Source organism: Zosterops lateralis (genome assembly GCF_965231275.1).
Source record: "Zosterops lateralis genome assembly, chromosome: 3".
Classification (NCBI taxonomy): Eukaryota; Metazoa; Chordata; class Aves; order Passeriformes; family Zosteropidae; genus Zosterops; species Zosterops lateralis.
In genome coordinates this window covers 109677547-109696748 of record NC_139764.1, presented here as the reverse complement: position 1 = coordinate 109696748, position 19202 = coordinate 109677547, and the positions used below count along the sequence as shown (strand labels likewise).

The following is a 19202-nucleotide window of genomic DNA, read 5'->3' as shown; positions in this document are numbered from 1 at the left end:
CTATCAGGGATCATCCCGATGAAACGGGGGAATGTTACACCCAGTGAGGAAAACTCTGAGTTCAGCGGGGGTACCCGAGAGCTACCGAGGAGCGGATCGTTTGTAAAGTGCAAATGGACTGTGAAATGAAAAGTGAGTTTGAGTTTACTTCTGACAAACGCCAAATTACCACTTTTTTTCGGCAGTAAATCCAAACTACGCCAAACAGTGGGGGAGGGAGAGGCAGGGAGGGATGGAGAGGGGGATGTGTGTTTACAAAAACTGATAGACGCGAGTATTTGTAACCTCTTACCTCTTCTTATCACACCTCCTTGCCCGTTGAGTACAAGTCCACACTGGGCCTCCACTGAGCTCTTAAGTAATGAGGGGAAAACAAGGAAAGAAAGGAAAGAAAGAAATCAGACACAGAAACCCACCGAGAGATCCCACAGCCTTGGCTTTGTTACGTGACTCGCCCAGGAACGATAGTTAAGGTGAACTGGAAAAACGCAATTCCTCCCAGCGAACCCAAGTGAAATCCTCCCTCCATCCTGCCATCTGCCCCTACCCCACTAAACGCAGAATATTTTTCCTTTCATTGCCATTTAAACTCGAATTTATCCCGAACTGTCAACTTGGAGCGGCAGTAACAGGGCAGGACAGACAGACAAACAGTAACTTTTGGGAGAAGTGCGTTCCCGCTCTACAATTGCGCGCACAAAGCTAAAAATGTACTTCACTCTTTTTTTATGGATATGTTTCTTTAGCGGTGTATTTCTATTCGGGCGCACGGCTAAATTCACTGATACGTTTTGCGACGCGCGTCCACTGGCTCAGAAAGAGGGCAGGGAAGTAGACAAAGAGCACAAACAACAGATGACCTATTGGGCTGGTGGTGCTCTAACAATGCGTGTGTCCGCACATAGGTGGGGATGGATTTGCATCTCTGTGCGCACACACACACAGGCACCCATGTGTGAGCCAGGGGTGAAGAACCATCAGAAAAAAAAAAAAAAAAAACCTGCCTAAGGCTTCTGGTGCACGTCCGAAGAGATCCCACTTCTTTATTCTCCTCTTACAAGGCTGATTATTTGGGGATCTTCGCCCTCCTTAATAAATATTTTTATTGGAGTGATAAAAGACTTGAAAGGGTTGGGTTTTCTTTGGGTTTTTTCCTTATGTTGGGGTTAAAAAAACACAACAAACCAAACCTAAATCTTTGCCCGGTGGAAATGTGTTAAAGACGCATTTTCCTCTACAAACAAACGAGGTATTGGACATGAAAGAGGCCTTTAAGGGTGTTAACCTATTCAACAGCCCGTGAAGAGTTAAGTAAATGCGGAGAGAGTCGGTGCATAATAAAAACCCCACTTTACAAAACAATCTTTACAGTCCTGGCTCTCTCCCCCACTTTCACCATATTGGCGCTGGCCCTGTAAGACCTTCCTTTTCAAGGCCCTTTTTTATTTTAAGTGTTCTGCCTTAAAGTGATTATGAAATCAATATGAAAAAAACTTGGCGACTGAGCATAAATTAAAGCGGTGATGGGAAAAGGTGTGACAGTTTTCTTTGTTGCCCATGGAAAATCTTTTTAGGGCACTGAAAGATGCCACTCCAGCTCCAAGACTGTTTGCATCTGTTAGGCTGACTTAAACCGCCCTCGAAACTATTGGACATTCACTTAAAATTCTGTGCAGGGAAAAGTATATTTACATTTGTTGCATTTGAAATGAGGCATATGCTGATGAACGTTTTAAAAAGAAAGACTAAGGAGAAAGGGGTAGACCGGTTAGACCACAATTTTGGTTTAAAAGGTATTTCTGGGCAGTCCTGTGTCTGCTCGCCACCAAAACGCTCCCTCCACACCCGCAGTGATATTCGCCAGAGCCCAACTTTGTTCTGAACCATCCGAGCCCTAACGCCAAATATTAATATTTTCAACTTCTCAGGCTTTTGATGCCTCTGCACACTCCCTCTTGTGTTCGGAAAAAAAAAAAAAAAAAAAAAGAGGGAGGAGGATAAAAAAAATAAAGAAGAGATTAAGTACAAAGACCTAAGTGTTTTATCTGATAATAACTTGTGATCGAAAAATTAATATTTTCCAAAGGAAAGCTGTTGATTTTCTTCTTCGTTAAATAAATAAAAAGAGACTCTGCCTCCACCAGCTTAACCAATCCTTTTTTTTTTTTTTTTCTTTTTTTTTTTTTTCTTTTTTTTTTTTTTCTTTTTAAAAGGGAAACATGTTGTTTGGTCGGATGACATTGCATAAATGACCAGTTGAATGGCACTAAGTCGAAAATTGGATAAACTATGGTGCTTTTTTGCCCGGGACTTAGGCATTGTCTGCTGTCTTGCAAACGTTCCTAATCCCCTCTTTTGAAAAATACAAGGCTTTGTGCCTGCCAAAGAAAAAAAATTTGTACAGATACAAAAAAATCAGCAGCAGACGTGGTTATAAAAAGGAGTAAATAGGTTTTAGTTGGGGTTGAGCAGTGAATGGCAGATTTTTTTTTTTTTTTTTTTTTTTTTTTTTTTTTTTTTTTTTTTTTTGATGGGGGGTAACATAAGGAGAACCTTGTGAAAAATGTAAACAGAAAAAAAAATGGCCAGAGAAGACAAAATTATATCGTGAATTTCAGTGGAGAAAACTAGGTTTAGAAAGCTCATCTGAGGTATAAAAGAAATCATTATTTCTTGGTGGGTTTATTTTCCTCCTAGAAAAAAAAAATTGGGAAAAAAGATTTCCCAGACATAGCTAAATTGTTTAGGTTAATTTTTTTTCGTGCTTTGATTTTAAAAGGAAGAAAATAAACCTTCTTAATTTTACAAATTTCGGATTTTTTGGATTTTTTTTCCCCTAAGCCTTTGACCGCCAGATCTTTTTGGAAAGGCCACCACGGGCAGCTTTGTATGGCAGGGAGCGAGGAGTGGGGGGACAGCGGGTACAGTAAATCCCGTCCCGTTTGTCTCTCCTGCCCACGGGGAAAGCCTCAGTTCCTCGGCTCGGCGGGGGAAGGAAGGTTTGCTCTTCATTTGGGGACACATTTCGGGACGGGGGTTAGAAACAGGACGGCGTTTTTTGCAGTTTTTGGAACCAATTTCGTGTGAGCCACCGGCTCAGTTTAGCGGAGGGGAATTTTTAGCGTTTGGGGAAGGATTTCTGAGCGGGTAAAGCTGAGCTTTTGATACATAGATAAATAATTTTTTTAGATGGGTCCAGGTGTCGCTTAGGGTGGAGTGGATGAAAGATTAGATAGATAGATGAATTTAACTTTATTTCCTTTATCTCTCACCCTATTAACACCTAGATCGGATATTTCTAGTGGGTTTTTTTTTATCATTCTGACTTTTTCTGACGAATATTTGCTCCCGTTTATCTTTTTTCTCCCTCATGTCTCGGCAGGTTTGCCTTTATAGGTCTGTCGGAAAGCAGATTTATTTCCTGCCCTGCCTTTTTTTCTCTTTTCCTATTCCGTGCCTTTCTTAAAGACATTTCCCTGCCCTGTGGCTGCAAAGCGCTCCTTGCGCCGAAAGAAAGGAAAAGTTTAGGAGAAGGCAGAAGATGGGTCTGCCCTGGTTTGGTTTGGGTTCTGTGTGACTGGGGCAGGGCTGGGACAGCCACACTCACCCCGACATCTCCGGGGGACCCCTCGCTCTCAGCCACCGCACGGACCCAACCCAGCGGCACAGGCAGGGGCGAGGTTGGTTTTGTTTAATTTGTTTGTTTGGCCAAAGAAGATCACTTGTTTGGCTGTTTTGTTGGGTTTTTTTCTATTTTTTTTTTTTCTTTCTCCCTCCACATTTTTTTTTCTTATCGCTACTAATGTGGAGGGGACGGGCTGCGGGTCGGGTTTGGGATGATTCTTCCCTCCTTTGTATGAGCTATTCCGAGCAGAGGAAAATGGGGGTGGGGGTAGTGGGGGGGTGGTGGGGGGTGGGGGGGAGATCCAGGACAAGGGGGAGGGGAGGGGAAGGTACCTCGAAAGGAGATCGCGTGTTATTTACCTGCAAATCGTCTGCTCCCGAGGCTGCAAGCCCGAGGCTTGGTCCTGGCAGGAGTCTTTGATCTGGATGCATCCCATATTGGGATCCATGGCTCATAAGAGACAGGTCGTGGCGGCGGTAAGCATCTAAGCAGCCCAGCTCTCTCCTCTGCTCGTCCAAGCAGGAGGACTTGAGCGCCCGCGCATTGTGCAGGTTGATAAAATCAGTGGGTTCTCCATGGTGGATCTGCTGGTAATATTGCTGGGAGTGGTGGAGAGAGTTCAAGGAGTAAGCGTCGGGGTTGACGGCCGGGTGGCTGTGTTGGAACTCGTAGTGGAAGGACTGGTGGTGCAGTGGGGTGTACTGGTGGTTAGTGGAGAAATACGGGGAGGCGAACTCGGTGCCCGTGGTAGAGTAAGTGAGAGGAGATGAGGAGGAATAGGCGACGGTCGAGTTGGCCACAGACTCCAGGCATCCAAGCTGCATCAAACGGTAACTGTTTGATCCGTCATGACGTATCTGAAAGGAAGAAGTGAAAAGAAGACCCCAAAACTGGAGGTTTGTCATTGAAAAGCCCGGGTACGGTTCTTCCAAGCACGCTGTCCTGCATAGCTTCTCCCCCTGCAGAAAGGTCTAAGCCTGCGAGCGGCAACCCCAGCAACAAAAGATCCTTTCCTACCTTGGGCTGGTGCCATAAAGGTCTGTTCAAAAAATCATAAACAGCCCAGGCTGCCCTTAATACTGTCAAGCGAAAGGAATCCACGCACTGAAATAAAAAAACTATCTATCTATCTATCTATCTATCTATCTATCTATCTATCTATTCATCCATCTATCCATTCATCTATCCATCCACCTCCTGATCACAGCTGTAATATCTGGGGCTGACACAAAAAAAAAAGTCATCAAACAGAGGAAACTACCGAGAATACACACAAGTCCCGTCCCTATGTTACAGCGTTACACATTGAGAAAGCTTTGCCGCCTGCTTGCCTTCCTTCCTTTCTTCCTTCCTTCCCTTCTTTTTTTTTTTTTTTTTTTTTGAACCCCTATTTTTCTTTCTTTTTAAAATAACGAATCAGATCCAAAATTCCCCCCCTCTTTTTTTCCCTGCGTTTCGAAAGAAAGGAGAGTCCTGCTTTTTAGCGAGAACTCCCCATTCCTGGCGAGCTGGTGGTGATTTCTCTCCACTTCATTATATTATTAGGGGTATTATTCTGATTTTCGTTCTGGCAACGGTTTTAACGTGGTAATGAGTTGCCCTTGCTGGCGACAGATGTCATAACGAATTTTCTCTCTATACTTCTTTAAGTTATCTCTGAAGCCGGATTATAATTAAACGTAACGGTCCAATATGGATTTTAAAAAAATGGAAACAACCACACAGGCACATCCACACACACACACACAGATGCACACACACATCCACACACACGCACGCACACACACACACGCACACACACTCACACACACACAAAATACCTCTGCATCGTGGACGAGACCTGGAAAGGTAGTTGACATTTTTTGGTTCTCCGAAAAAAAAAAAAAAAAAAAAAAAAAAAAAAAAAAAAAGAAGAGGAAAAAAAAAAAATATTCCCCCAACTCTGGATAAAAACTCGCCCCTCTCCAAAATTAAAAAAAAAAAAAAAAAAAAAAAAAAAAAAAAAGGAAAAAATTTGAAAAATCCAAAGTTCATGTATTTCCCCAATTTTTTTTAGAAAAAAATCTCTACAGACAGAGAGAATTTGCAATGTATCTGCATAGATCAGATCTCTCGCTTTTCCATGCACCTCCTTAAAAACCTGTAGGAACAAAATTTTCCCTCTGCACAAAAGCTGCTCCCTGGATCAGATTTTGTACTTGCTGGGTATTTCTTTGGCTGATGTCGTAGGTCCCTTGGTAATATAGAAGTTTTGAAAATTAAGCATCAGCACTGAGAACTGGGAGGACAATAGATAGAGGAGCTTCATCCCAGGAGACAAGGAATAAATATTGTATCTTCGCCTAATAAGGAACTGTAGGTTCTTTCAACATTTTTATACATTTTTTCCTCCACTCTTTAGAATGCTTTTTCTTACCCAGGCTAATATGGGAACTAATCTGATCGAAGGGGGTATTTTGTGTACATTTTATTGGGAAGACATAAAGCTAATATATATAAATACATATTATTAAACCATCCTTTTCAATAGGTAAGTGCTCCTTCCTGTTGATTATACTGCTTTTAAATACTGACCAGAATCTAAGATTGCACATTTGTATGTGTGTCTGTTTAAGTGTATTTTTTTTTCCTAAATGAAAACTATGTGGTTTGTTTTGGTTTGGCTTTTTTTTTTTTTTTTTTTTTTTTTTTTTTTTTTTTTTTTTTTTTTTTTTTTTTTTTTTTTTTTCCCTTTCATTTACATCGAATTTAAGTCCACCCCACACTCCAACCTGCTTTTAAAGCTGCCTAATATGTTATCTTACAGGCTTCTTTAAATAGCATTTTCAAACATAAAACTAGGGTGAGACCACAAAGTATCACTGCAGTGACATACGATATTATGGAATTATACATAAAATACATATAGATCCACGGAATTACATCTGTGACAGGCGAAAGGGAAAATAGGGAAGGGGATGTAAAAAGAGCTAAAGACCACTGATAGATGATGCTTCGACATCTCCAAGTGCCGATAGATTTTGGAGACGGGGACGCACGGAGGCTGCGTAGCCCCCGGGGTTGCAAAGCTGAAAGGGGGTACGTGATTTATTTATTTGGTGACCCCAGTGAGTGGGAGCCGCCGCTCGGGGATGAGCCCAGCCCGTCCCTGTGCCCCAGGTAGCGGCTCCCCAGCCCCGCACTGAGTGCCCGGGGGGGCCGCCCGCTGCCCGGCCAGCTCGGGGCTGCCGGGGGGGGCCTCACACACCCTCCGGGAGGATGTCAGCCCAAATGGCATCTCCCCCGAATGGCAGGGAGGCTCTGCTGATGGCTGGCTCCCACCCGAGATAAGCCCGGAGATAGGAGAAGGGTGGAACTTGCTCTTAATTGCCATTTAATTTGGGTCGCGTTTAAGCGTTTAAAGCTGCGAAGGTGTCTTAATAATAAGCCGGAGGCGAGGAGGCATGTGGCTCCCTGCCTCGCTCTTTCCCCTTTATTTATTTAATTTTTTAATTTTTTTTTTTTTTTTTTGAAGGTCCAGGTTTTGGGAGGGTTTATTGGTATCTGTTCATGCAGGGGCTAAACAGGAGCTGTCACTCAGCCCTCTTTTCTTCCTCCAAATGGACAAAGGCACACGACTGGAATGGGAAATGCATTGTCTGGGATGGGAAAGTGCGGGTATCCCGGAGGGCGGGGGGGAGCAGCGGGAACACATCACACCTTCTCCGGATCCAGAGCGCGGCTGGGGAGCTCCACCCGAGCCCCCCTCACCGGAACAGAGGGGAGGGAAGGGAAGGGAAGGGAAGGGAAGGGAAGGGAAGGGAAGGGAAGGGAAGGGAAGGGAAGGGAAGGGAAGGGAAGGGAAGGGAAGGGAAGGGAAGGGAAGGGAAGGGAAGGAAGGAAGGAAGGAAGGAAGGAAGGAAGGAAGGAAGGAAGGAAGGAAGGAAGGAAGGAATTCCTTGTTTTTTTGGATTTCCTACAGTTCTAGCGCTGCTAAAGGATCACACATATTTCTCCTCAATATATAACTGAAAAACCCCCTTAAGATTTTCTCCAAGTTCAGATTTTGTTTGATCTTCTCAAAATTTTGATACTTGAGAGAATTGAATAAAAGTCACAGGACAAACCCCACCCTAGTGATGTGACCCAACTTTGCCCTTTCCAAGGCCCCTTTGGAGCGTGGCGAGCGCAGTGGAACCCGCCCAGCCTCGAGCAGGGCGCCTTAGACCTTGTAAAAAAAAAAAGTTAACACACCATGAACACACCTTCCCGATGGAGAGAGAGGCAGGAGAGACATCCCTTCCCCTCGAGAAGGAAGACAAACACCTCCCCAAACACGGCCGAGCCCTCCGCAGCTCTGTTGGCTTTGGTTATTTGCGCTGCGCCACTTTAATCCTGTCCATGTTGGGATTTTGCGGGGATTATTTTTTGGAGAAAGGAGGAGAAAAGGTTTTCCTAGACGTGGCCAAGCAAGCCGTGCTCAGAGCACGAACGGGGCACAGACGAGGAGGGGACAGGGGCGGGGTGGCCCAGGCGGGGTGGCCCAGGCAGGGGCAGCGCGGGGAGCACCGAGCCCCGGCGGGACCGAGGCGCTCCAGGGCGGCTCCCCAGAAAGTCACCCCACAAAACTCCTCCTGCTCCTCTGCGCACTTATTTATTTTATTTCCAGGAAACCACGGGTGTGAGAGAGCCATGTGGGGACACATCCCCTTCTTTTCCATCCCTTGGGCGCGGCGGTGCGGGTTTGGCCCCGCTCTGCGCGCTCTGAGCGCCGCGGGGGAGGAGGCGCACGGCGCAAGGGCTGGTGCCTTCCCGGAGATCGCCCCGCTGCAGGAGAGCAGCTCTGCCAGAGATCTCCCCCCGGCCCGACCCCTTCCCCCTCCGTCCTCCCTTCCCACGCACACGCAGCCCAGCCCAGCCCACGCCACCCGCCAGCCCCGAGCCCAACTTCGTTTCAAACGACAACAAAGCCACCAAAATGGTTTTGTCTGGAGGAAAGTTTATAAGAAACCCGGCTTGCCAGATGCACGTTACTGGTCAGTTCCATCTGTTAGCTTCGTTTACAGACCCTAAGAAGAAGAAAGAAAAAAAAAAAATCATATAGACCGTTTGTGCTTTTAACTCCCTCCAATCCAATTAATAACGCGAGTCAAACTGCAAAGCGCTTATTAATTGCTCCCAAAGAAAAAATAAATCTTTCAGGAAAGTTAATTGGGAGCTTTCTGGTTTTCCAACCAGCGCTATGAGCAGAGCAGACAGACTTTGCCTTGAGTTTCATTGTGGCTGAGCACGTTGTTTATCCACTGCCTAAAGTTTGCTTCTGCTCCTGAGTTACAGATTTATTTATTATTATTATTATTATTTTCCATGAGTCTGGAAAAAAAATCGGACTGAGCTGGTTGGGGAAAAAAACACCAAACCCACAAGAAAACTACAAGTTCCTCTCTGGGTTCATCTCACTTCCCCTGATTCACTGAAGTGTGCAAAGTGTCTGGTGCTGCTGCAGGGACAGTCTGGGCTCGACGTCTGGCTGCTGCATGAGAGCAGCTCCCGAGGCTCACAGAGCTCTCTCACCTCCTGTCTGTCTTACAAACGTTTCCCAGCCTTTAGGAGCCCGAAATCACAATTCTCAATTTAATTGCTCCATCCAGCCTCAGCTCCTGCATTTTGCTGCTCACCCAATAATAGGTAAATTTATTCTTAATTAAGAGCCTTCTCTTCTGCTGAAAGTCACCAAAACTTGGTCTTTGCTGGACCTGAACTTCTGATGACTTTTGCCAGAGTTTCTTGTGTCTGATTGTGATCAGAGAGTAGTTCAAGCCATCACAGGCAGCTGGTGTCAGCAGTGCTGGGGTGTTCATCAGCCAGAAAGGATTTTTTGCTGTCTATTCCCTTTGTACTCTGCAGTCCCCAAAATCTGAGGGCTTGGAGCTTTGGGGATGCTCAGCTTACCCAAAAGAAAAAAGCAGCCCTGGAGTCACTTTTGCTCCTGCCTGGGTCCTGACCAGTATTTTCAGCCCTATTGCTGTTGAACCTGGATTATCTCAGTTGATCAGAGCATGGTGCTGGTAACAACACCAAGGTTGTGAGTTTGGTCCCTGTATGGGCCATTCTTCGTCTTATCTTTTTTTCCTCTCCATTGAAGTCCTCCCTCTTGTCTGGCAGAGGGGCTGAACCTGATCATGGCTCACTCTGTGCTGAGCATCACCAGCCCATCTCCCTTCTCTGAACTTCACTGGAAGGGAAAATCCTGGGAGAGCCCAGAATTCTGCAGGTGGGAAGGAGGGAGCTGGTAACTCCCCTCCACATACACAGATTACCCACCTGCACTTCCAAGCAAACCTCTCTGTGTGAGAGATGTGGGGTTTTTTCCCCCTGTTTCCCTTTAAGAATCATCACTTTGAGGACCCAAATTGCATTATATACTTTTCCTGTGCCATGGAGAATGATTTCATATTGGAGTTCACAGACTGTAGCTATGGGCAATGGAAGTGGGGAGTTTTTAAGTGGTTTTCTTCAAGCCTCAAGACAAGAGATGTCCTGCAAAAGATTTTTCCCAGCCCTCTGGACACAGCTTCCACACCCATCACCACGTTTCCTCCTCCTCCAAATTTCTATTCTGCATCACCACAACAGCTGAAAGGCAACATTTTGGGACAGAAAATGCTTTTGCAAGCAATTAAAATGCTGTGAATATATTAGGCAAAAATTAAAGAGTGCATCTTGTGTCTCTAGTAATTTCTTTGATGGCAGCAAGGCTTCCATCAAAGTTTGAGGGTGGCTGTATTTCAAACCAGCTACCTGGTTTCATTCAGAGCAAATGCAAAGGGAGAGGTGGGGTGGCTTCAAAGGTGTCAGTGTAGATCAATATTGCCTGGCTGTAAACCAGACCACTGCCCATTTGCAGTGAGTGTCATTCACACCATTCCATGCAAGGACCAGGAGGGCAGAATTTGTGGCCACTGCATTGCTACCTGATTTTCTAAGTATATGGCAAGGGGGGTCCATTGGCTGCCTGTCAGTGAGAGATCCCTTTTCACTCATTTTACTGGTTCACTTCCCCCACCCTCATCTTCCTTAGTCTCATTCTTCACTCTGTCTTCTGTCTATGGCCACTCAAGCAGAGCTGTGAGCCCCACAGTTCCTAGTTCTTGTGATAAGAGTCCTAGTGATGTGACTTCTCTAATTCTTCCTCAAGAAGAATTCTTCCTTCCCCCAGAACCACAGGTTTAGTTCTTTCACAGAGCTGCTCCTCGTGCTTATCCTCTCCACTCCTCTGATCCTGTAGCCATCGAATTTCTCCCTCCCTGAGTGTTTTCCCACAGCTCCCTGAGCTGCCAAGTCCCCCCATCCCATCTGTCTTTGCTCTCCAGCCAGACCCCAAGAAAAAACTTCTCTTGGCTTAGGCTTGTCGAGGTGTGGAGATCCTCCTGGGGCCTCTGCCTAGGGCCCCTTCTCACATGGCTCCCAGGGCTGTCCCTGCTCCATGGAGGCCTCTCCACCTGGTTCTCCTTTCCAACAGCCTCTGCTGTATCCTGGTCTTGCACACACTCCCGCTTTAAGGCATTTATTTTGTCACCATTGTTTTGTTACCAAGCTGTCTACCCACCTTCCCTCCCTCCTTTAGGCACCTGCAACAAGAAAAAACAGGCTGCCTCCACTCTTCCCCCTTTTGGGATTTCCCCCCTTTCAATCTTCACACAACACCGGTTTTGCCAGTGCCTTTTACTGCCATGTTCCTAATTTCTTTCAGCATCTCTCCCGCATCCCTTAGGGGGGTAACATGCCGACTGTCTGTGGCAGCTGTCCTCGCTCCAGTGCTGCAAATACCGAGACAAAGAAAATCCTCCCTTCCTCCTTCCAGCTTTCCCTTGAAAGCAGACACTACTTCTTCTGTCAAGTGCTCTTGCCATCCCTCAGAAGCCATTTTTGTTTTCCAGTGACCTCTTCTGTACTTGAAGGATGTCCTATTATTTTATTTATTTTGCTGTCTTGTGCAGTTTTCATTCCAACAACTTGGCTGCTCTCCCATCTCTTAGACTTACTCTCCTTCCTCAGGTAGGAAGGAGAGCAGATTCTTTTCCCTCTCAGATTCTTTTTACCATCTCACTACTGTAGGTCACCTTTTTACCTTTAAATCCTTTTCTGATTTTGTGGCTACCTGGAAGTATTTAAAGTATTTACAGCTGTGAGAAACAGAATCACAATAATTTTGGAGAATCCTTTAACAATCTTAACAATCTTTTTTTTTTTTTTTTTTTTTTTTTTTTTTTTTTTTTTTTTTTTTTTCCTGGCTATCTAATTTCTCATAATGTGTGTAGTTTGCTGTTCTGAAAAGGGAAGTTTGGTATAATTACAAACCTAACTAGGCTCTAATTCCTCTTCTCTGTGAGAGCCTTGCCTCCTTGCACATCAGTAGTTCATCAGCCAATTCCCCTTTGCTCATAAGCCATTGAGGTTTTTAAATATTAGCAAAGGAAGAATTCATGGATATCCTGCTGTCCAACATCCTACCAACATTTTGTGCTCTCAAGTTTATATCAAGGAGGAAGCCAGAAACTGTCCCTTAAAGAATCTTTGTCTACGATAATGTGGGTTTTTTTCAAATTTTGATCATGTATTTTGTTGCTCTGACCATCCTTTGTAACTGCTTCACTGAGGATTTGCCCAGCATTATTGTTGTTGGAAGTTATTTCCACTATGAACATCACACTGGGAAACTCTTAAAAGGAGACACAGACATAACCATGTCTGTCCATGGAATGGGATGAGGTTGAGAAATTTAACTGTAGAGTAAATGAAACCTGATTCTGGGAAACCACATAATGGTGAAAAGCCCCAAAATGTGACTTGAAAATTAACAAGGGTTGTCATTCAAATTCTTGCTCCATTTCTGGAAGAACTGGAATAGGTCACTCAGAAAAGCTGTGGGTTCCCTGTCTCTGGAAGTGTCCAAGCCCAGGCTGGATGAGGCTTGGAACAACCTGGGATAGTGGAAGGTGTCCCTGTCCACGGCAGGGGGTTGGAACAAGGTGATCTTTAAGATCTTTTCCAGCCCAAACCATTCTATAATATTGTGATAGAGACATTTGAACCTTCAGCTCTGAACGTAATAATTCACGTTAAACCTTGTGGGTTTCACCAGGGACATTCCTCAGGACAAGAGTGGAATAGTGGACAAATATAAACTTAGGAAAACCATTCTCCACTGTTTTCACTTGGCTCTTCAAACTGAAGTCCATATTTTGCTGAAAACCGCCTGATTTCAACAAAATTTTTGAGACACTTTCAATGATTTTTTTAAAATCTAGTGACTGAAGAGAAGACCTGAAGCCTATTTCCAGGGAAAGCAGAGAAGGAAGTTTTATGAGATATTCCTCCTCGTTGATGTAGCATAATCTCTATATTCAACCAAGGCAAGAGGAAAATTCCCTGTGTGGTGGGGATTTTGCATCAAACCATTAAAATTCAGTGGAAACTCATCACAGCCTTAGATTTTGCTGCTCAGTAGAAAGCACTGGTGATGGAACTGGAAATCCTGTAGTTACCTGGTGAATCTCCTTGAAAGATCTATATTTTTATTTCCTTTTGCCAGTTTTAGCCCACAAGGCAAGTCTAAACCAAACTCTCCACATGTAGCCAGCTAAAGTGGGATTTTAGAAACTCTCCTGATCATGAACTGGCTAAGAAGACAATATCCATGTTATTTTCTGGATCCCCTTCAATGCATGAGGCAAAATCTCATCATTAAACTTCTCTCTGGTAGTGGAGAATGAAAACATCTGTAGACTGTGATGTATTAAAGATGTACCTTATATTAGAATCATCCATAATTAATGCAGACATTCCAATAAATAATACAGTGTCAGGTTCTTTGGATTATTGAGTGTGCTCCACTGTGCTCATACACTTATGCAGTGGCAGTAATAGTGAGCAAGTTTCTTTACCTAATTAAACACAGTGCCCCACTATGTGTTTAAATAACACTGAAGTTGTGTCACAAACTTAAAAGAGTAAATTCAAAGGTAAGGCTGACATCATTGCCCCCAGCTCATGACTCTTGTATTGATGACTTCTCCCAATTTTTCCCCCACCTGCTTGTCTTCATGGATATATATTTTCATGGACTTTTTACCACTTACATTGAGTTTGTAGCCTTAATGCTTTCAAATTAGGTGTAATACCATTAATATTTTAAAGATATTCTTTTCTCAAGAGCCTGAAATTGCTCTGAATAGCTCAAATAAATCTGTATTTGGCTTAAGTAATATATAATTTTCACTGAACACATATATTTGTTAACACATTTGAAAATGGGACTTGTATTGACCCAAGAATCCTGGGTAGGAGGTAGGAGAAACCACTATATATTTTTTATTGGTTCAGTATTCAGGCATTTGCTATTAAAATGCATAAGATGTATCCCCAAAACTGAAGCCAGCTACTTCAGAGACATAAGATCCCACCGAGGGAATAGGTATTTATGCTTTAAAAACATATTTTAATTTCCCAATTGATCATAATAGCTCATGCATAAAAGCAAGAGATTTTGGGATTTCTATTACTTTAAAATTGGGCATTAAAATTCATTTTGAAGAAGGATTTTTTTCCCCTCTAATTTCTTTCCAGAAATAAGATCTTTTCTACAGGATCTGATTTTGGAATGAGGTCTCTGGTAGTAGAGGAGACATCATTCACAACCTGACAATAGCTACCAGAGGCTCGACAATGAATGTGCTGGTGGAGCTCCCTGTGAGCTCCATTCTGCATCCCAGACTCCTGCCGGTAATCCCTGTCTAAGCCAGTTGTCTCTTTGACCTCTGTGGGCCTGAGCACACTGGTGAAGGTGCAGGGGTCAGGCAGTAAAAGACTAGTGCTCCCTTCAATGAGGGACCTGCTCCAAAGATCACCTTAAGTCAATGGAATTCTTTTCCTGGAATTCAAAGAGCTGTGGAAAATGCCCTAAACAAGTATTTTGATTTGTATTGTGCCTAAAATGTAAGAAGAATAAAAAGGGAATATAAGAATGTAATAATGCCTGTCTGGAAAATGTCTTTAATTTCAAATGTTAGTTCCATAGTCTGAGAGCTGAAAAAATATTTATTGTATTTTTGAGAACCATGAAAAAAATTCCTTCCTTCCTTCCTTCCTTCCTTCCTTCCTTCCTTCCTTCCTTCCTTCCTTCCTTCCTTCCTTCCTTCCTTCCTTCCTTCCTTCCTTCCTTCCTTCCTTCCTTCCTTCCTTCCTTCCTTCCTTCCTTCCTTCCTTCCTTCCCTCCCTCCCTCCCTCCCTCCCTCCCTCCTTCCCTCCTTCCTTCCTTCCTTCCTTCCTTCCTTCCTTCCTTCCTTCCTTCCTTCCTTCCTTCCTTCCTTCCTTCCTTCCTTCCTTCCTTCCTTCCTTCCTTCCTTCCTTCCTTCCTTCCTTCCTTCCCTCCCTCCTTCCCTCCTTCCCTCCCTTCCACTACTGCTGTGGACAGGGTAATTATTCAGTTCCTAAACTGTAAGCTAAACTGTGATTTTCAGCAGTAATTCCTCTCAATTTGTATTTTCTGGCTGTTCTGGGATGATTATTTGCAGCCCAGTGAACAAAACATGGACAATCAGGAATTTTTGATTGTACAATAAAATTACTGCAATTGAAGAGCAATGTTTTCAGTAGTTTAAAGACAATGAGCTATAGCTTGCTGACCCCATCAGCAAAGTGCTTAGCTGAAACAAATGCTTAACTTTATTTCTAGAATTACAAAAAAAAAAAAAAAAAAAAAAAAAAAAAAAAAAAAAAAAAGCAAGAAAGTGCATTTAGCACCAGTAAGCAACATTAATTCAGGATGGAAGGAGAAACTGATATCAGATTAGAAAAGACCAGGATATAACTTTGGCTTTTATGTTTTAGGGGCAAGGGACATGGGCCATGTATTAAATGATGGTCAAATGGATATATTACTTGCCATAAAAAAGATGTAAAATTGTTATTTCTAACAATGCTCTTGGATATATTTCTATTTTCTAATGAAATAAATCTGTGACATCAATAATGATCTTGACTCTTCCTCTCTGTAAGGATATATGACATATCTATACATCACACAGGTATATCATTCACTTTTATGTATGTAAAATATTGAAAGAGAGATTTTAAGGTAATTTGCACAGCTGTTTCATATCTTAGCTTTAGACAAATCAACACAATAATTGATCCACCTCCCATTTACATCAGCTGAACCTCTGGTCTGATATTTTAAAATACAGAAACACACTCCTTCTGCACTTGCCATTCCTCACCACAGCAGTGGAAATGTGAGGTGCTGTCAGCAGTCCCACCTGCCTGCACAGATCCAAGGCCATGGCCAAGATTTGCACCCACACTCGCATCCCCCAAGTTCCTCTTTTGGTTATTGTGCATCTAAAAGAGCACATAAAGTGGATGTATTTCCCTCAGCTGGAAATATGAGTCTTTGGTTTTGTTACAACTGTACCCCTGACCCTGAATTTGCAGCCCTTAAAGATTAGCTTAAACAGAGGATCAATTTGGTGTGTTGTGATGAGCATTGATTTTTTGCCCTGCCATGCACAACACCAGCCTGGCTATTAACAGAGGAGAAAAGATTATTCCCTGTGTCTAGGAGGTTCTATACATAAAAAGAAGCTATATATCATTGAATCATGGAATAGTTTGTCCTGCAAGGGAGCCTTAAAGTTCTCCCAGGCCAACCCTCCTGCAAGGAACAGGAACCTCTCCAACTAGAGCAGGTTGCTTGGAAGCCTGTCCAACCTGACGTTGAATATTTCCAGAGATGGGGCATCCACCACCTCTCTGAGCAACCTGTGCCAGGGTTTCAGCACCTTCACCATGAGAAAAGGCATCCTTACCTCCAGCCTGAATCCACATGAATATGTGTGTGCATTTTTATTTATAAATTTTAGACGCATACATGGGATTGTCACCACCAGCTTATTACCTGCTGCCCTGCAGGATAGGTTTCTAAAATGTAAAGTTACTTCTCTTTATTGTCTTCAAAGAACCCCCTGAGCTAGGTTAGTTGTTTGTAGTAACCCAGGGGAGGAAGAAAGCCTGTTTAGTATCCCTCTTCTTTCTAGCAGGCAGAGGCAGGCTGCGATGTGGCCGCCCCCCCTCCCCTCTCCCTCCCCCGGCTGCGGGGTGAGTCCCCCCTGAGCCCCGCCGGCGGGAGCTGTCCATTCAGCACCCGCCCGCCAAAACCAACAAAAGCAGGGAAATATTAATTAATTAAAAGAGGTGGTGATGGTGGGGGGGGGGGGAGAGCTAAAAAAAAAAAAAAAAAAAAAAAAAAATAAAGGGAAAAAAAAAAAAGCCAATCTGCTCAATCCTCTGCCTGCAGGCAGACTCTAACGGAAACCACATATGCTTTGCCTCTCCCTATAAGAAATCTTCATTGGGGCATTAAAATACTTAAAAGGATTAGTCGTTAAATACTTGTACATTTGGTTTAATTCACTAGAAACGCTATGTCACAGGGTTACATCAGAAAGCTAGAGAGTTTTAATCTCACTTGCAGTATTTACTTAGGTGTTTTATTCCTTCTGCTGCTTGTTACAGGGATAATATTAATATCCTACTTGTCCAGAGGGATGAAGTTAAAAAAAAAAAAAAAGGAAAAAAAAAAAAAGAAAAAAAAAGAGCTGGCTGTCTGATGGTATAAAAATATCAAAAAGACTTTTAAGGTAAAACAAAACAACATGAACTGGAGTGTGGTATTCCTCCCCACCGCCTGTTGCTTATTCCTAATTGTGATGATGGAGGGGGAAGGAGCTGTTGTTTTTGGAAAACAGAATAATTTAGATTGTAGAGGGACATGGGAGAGAGATGGTGACTTTCTTAAAAGCAATTTACTTTTTTTTAACCCTCAGTTTCCCTCTGCAACAAGTGGGCACCTCCTTTGTGCCTCCTCTTGCAGTGCAGTAGCTAAAAATTTTGGCAAGGGCCAAGAATTTGTCTTCAACTAAGTAAAGACACAGGGGCTACAAATCTAAAGGAGGCAGGCACAGAAATGCCTTTCTGTGAACTTCCCAATGGGGAGGGCAGCAGATCTGTGGGAGGACATATTCATGGGAGACTCATCAAAAACTCTGGTTTTGTGGTGAGTGGCAGAGACTTTTTAGAGCTTAAAACTATGCACAAGTTGCAGAGGCTCCAGGACCAGCATTCCTTCCACAGCCTTCCTGTAGCTGTATCCAATCAAAAAGACCTCAAAGAATGAGGTATCATTGAAATGGTTTGCCTTCCATGTCAAGAGTTATTTTATTCATATTCCAGACTGTTTAGATGAAACAAACAAAACAAAAAAACCCCCAAAGAGTTAAGGGCAAGATTCTGGTTCCATTTAAGGGAATAATGTATTGCTATAAATTTCTATTAGCTCCAAAAGAAATCAAACCAGTGGAGTGGGATATATTCACTATTTCCAATAAAGAAACCTTGGATTTCTCATGGAAAGGGAAGAAGGAATTGAGGCAGGTTCCATCACAATGTTCTTTGCTTGCTTTGCAGTGTCTGGACAGCAGAACTACCCATAGCCAACCATTTTCCCTGTATCCATATATTTATCACCATTAATATTAGCCTTACTGGAAGATCTGCTGTGGCTTCAATAAGATACAACTTAATTTCCTGGTATTTCCTCTTGGCCACTAATTTGAGTCAGGCAATCTCCAGAAATAGCAACACAGAGGGTCGTGTTTGGAAAAAAAATTAAAAATTAATATTTGTATCATTGGCTGTAGGGATACGAAACAAAAATTCAAATGCACACTCCCCATCTCCAAAGTACACACATATCTGCCAATAATCTGGAAGATAATTTCAGCAGTGAGATTTCATCTCAGATATCACTTTTCCGAGCTAAACAATGCAGTGTTCTACAGCAGCCAGGTAGGGGGTGAGGCCTGGGTAAGACTCATCAAATCAGTTGTTGTGGATTCAGAGAGAGTATCCTTTTCTATGATTGCCAAATCATTCTCCTTTCAAACTCTGGAAGAGGAGCATTCCTGGGAATTGGCCAGAAGCATTTCTGTATTCCTGTATGATATAAGGAGCATAAGGAATACCATTCACTACACAGTGACTCAGGTGACAAATCTTTGACTCTTATAATCTAATATAAATATTTATTTATTTGTGGAACCTCTCTCTCTGTTTTACAGTGTTTTTTATACCTTCTAGACCTCTCAGCCTAATTTAATTTTTGGGGGTGTCTGAATATCACCCTGCCCTTGACATGAAGTGTACTTTTTGTGAGAGCCTTTGTGCCTCCTTGTGCTTTTTTTTTCCCGCTCAAAAGCAGAGAATGGTTTCTTGTATTCAAAGCATCAACGCAGCAGCCCCTGAGACTGCTTGGATGAGGACTAGATAAGAGAGTTACATTAGGGCAGAAATTCGGGTCACATCATATCAAACTGAAAGCATGAGGCCAAAGATAGGCTTGGCTAATAATATTTATACACAGTCATTTAAAATGTGAAAACTTCTGCCACGAAAGAAACCTCCTTTCAGTCTCAAGTCTGTGCAGGTATTTTCAGTATGGCTGTGCCACTGCTTGCTAAAATGGCAATGCATTTGCATC

General features: G+C 43.3%; 1 protein-coding gene across 1 annotated transcript in view; it reads right to left on the bottom strand.

Annotated features, from left to right (window-relative positions):
* Positions 1-5849, bottom strand: part of TFAP2D (transcription factor AP-2 delta) — a 49243-nt gene extending 43394 nt beyond the window's left edge. The window contains exons 1-3 of the mRNA XM_083856807.1: positions 5446-5849; positions 3985-4482; positions 293-353 (exon numbers count right to left, since the gene is read on the bottom strand). Of these exons, the coding sequence (XP_083712933.1) occupies positions 293-353; positions 3985-4482; positions 5446-5484 (598 nt within the window). The 5' untranslated portion in view covers positions 5485-5849. The remainder of the gene's footprint in view (positions 1-292; positions 354-3984; positions 4483-5445) is intronic.
* Positions 5850-19202: the final 13353 nt, after the last annotated feature.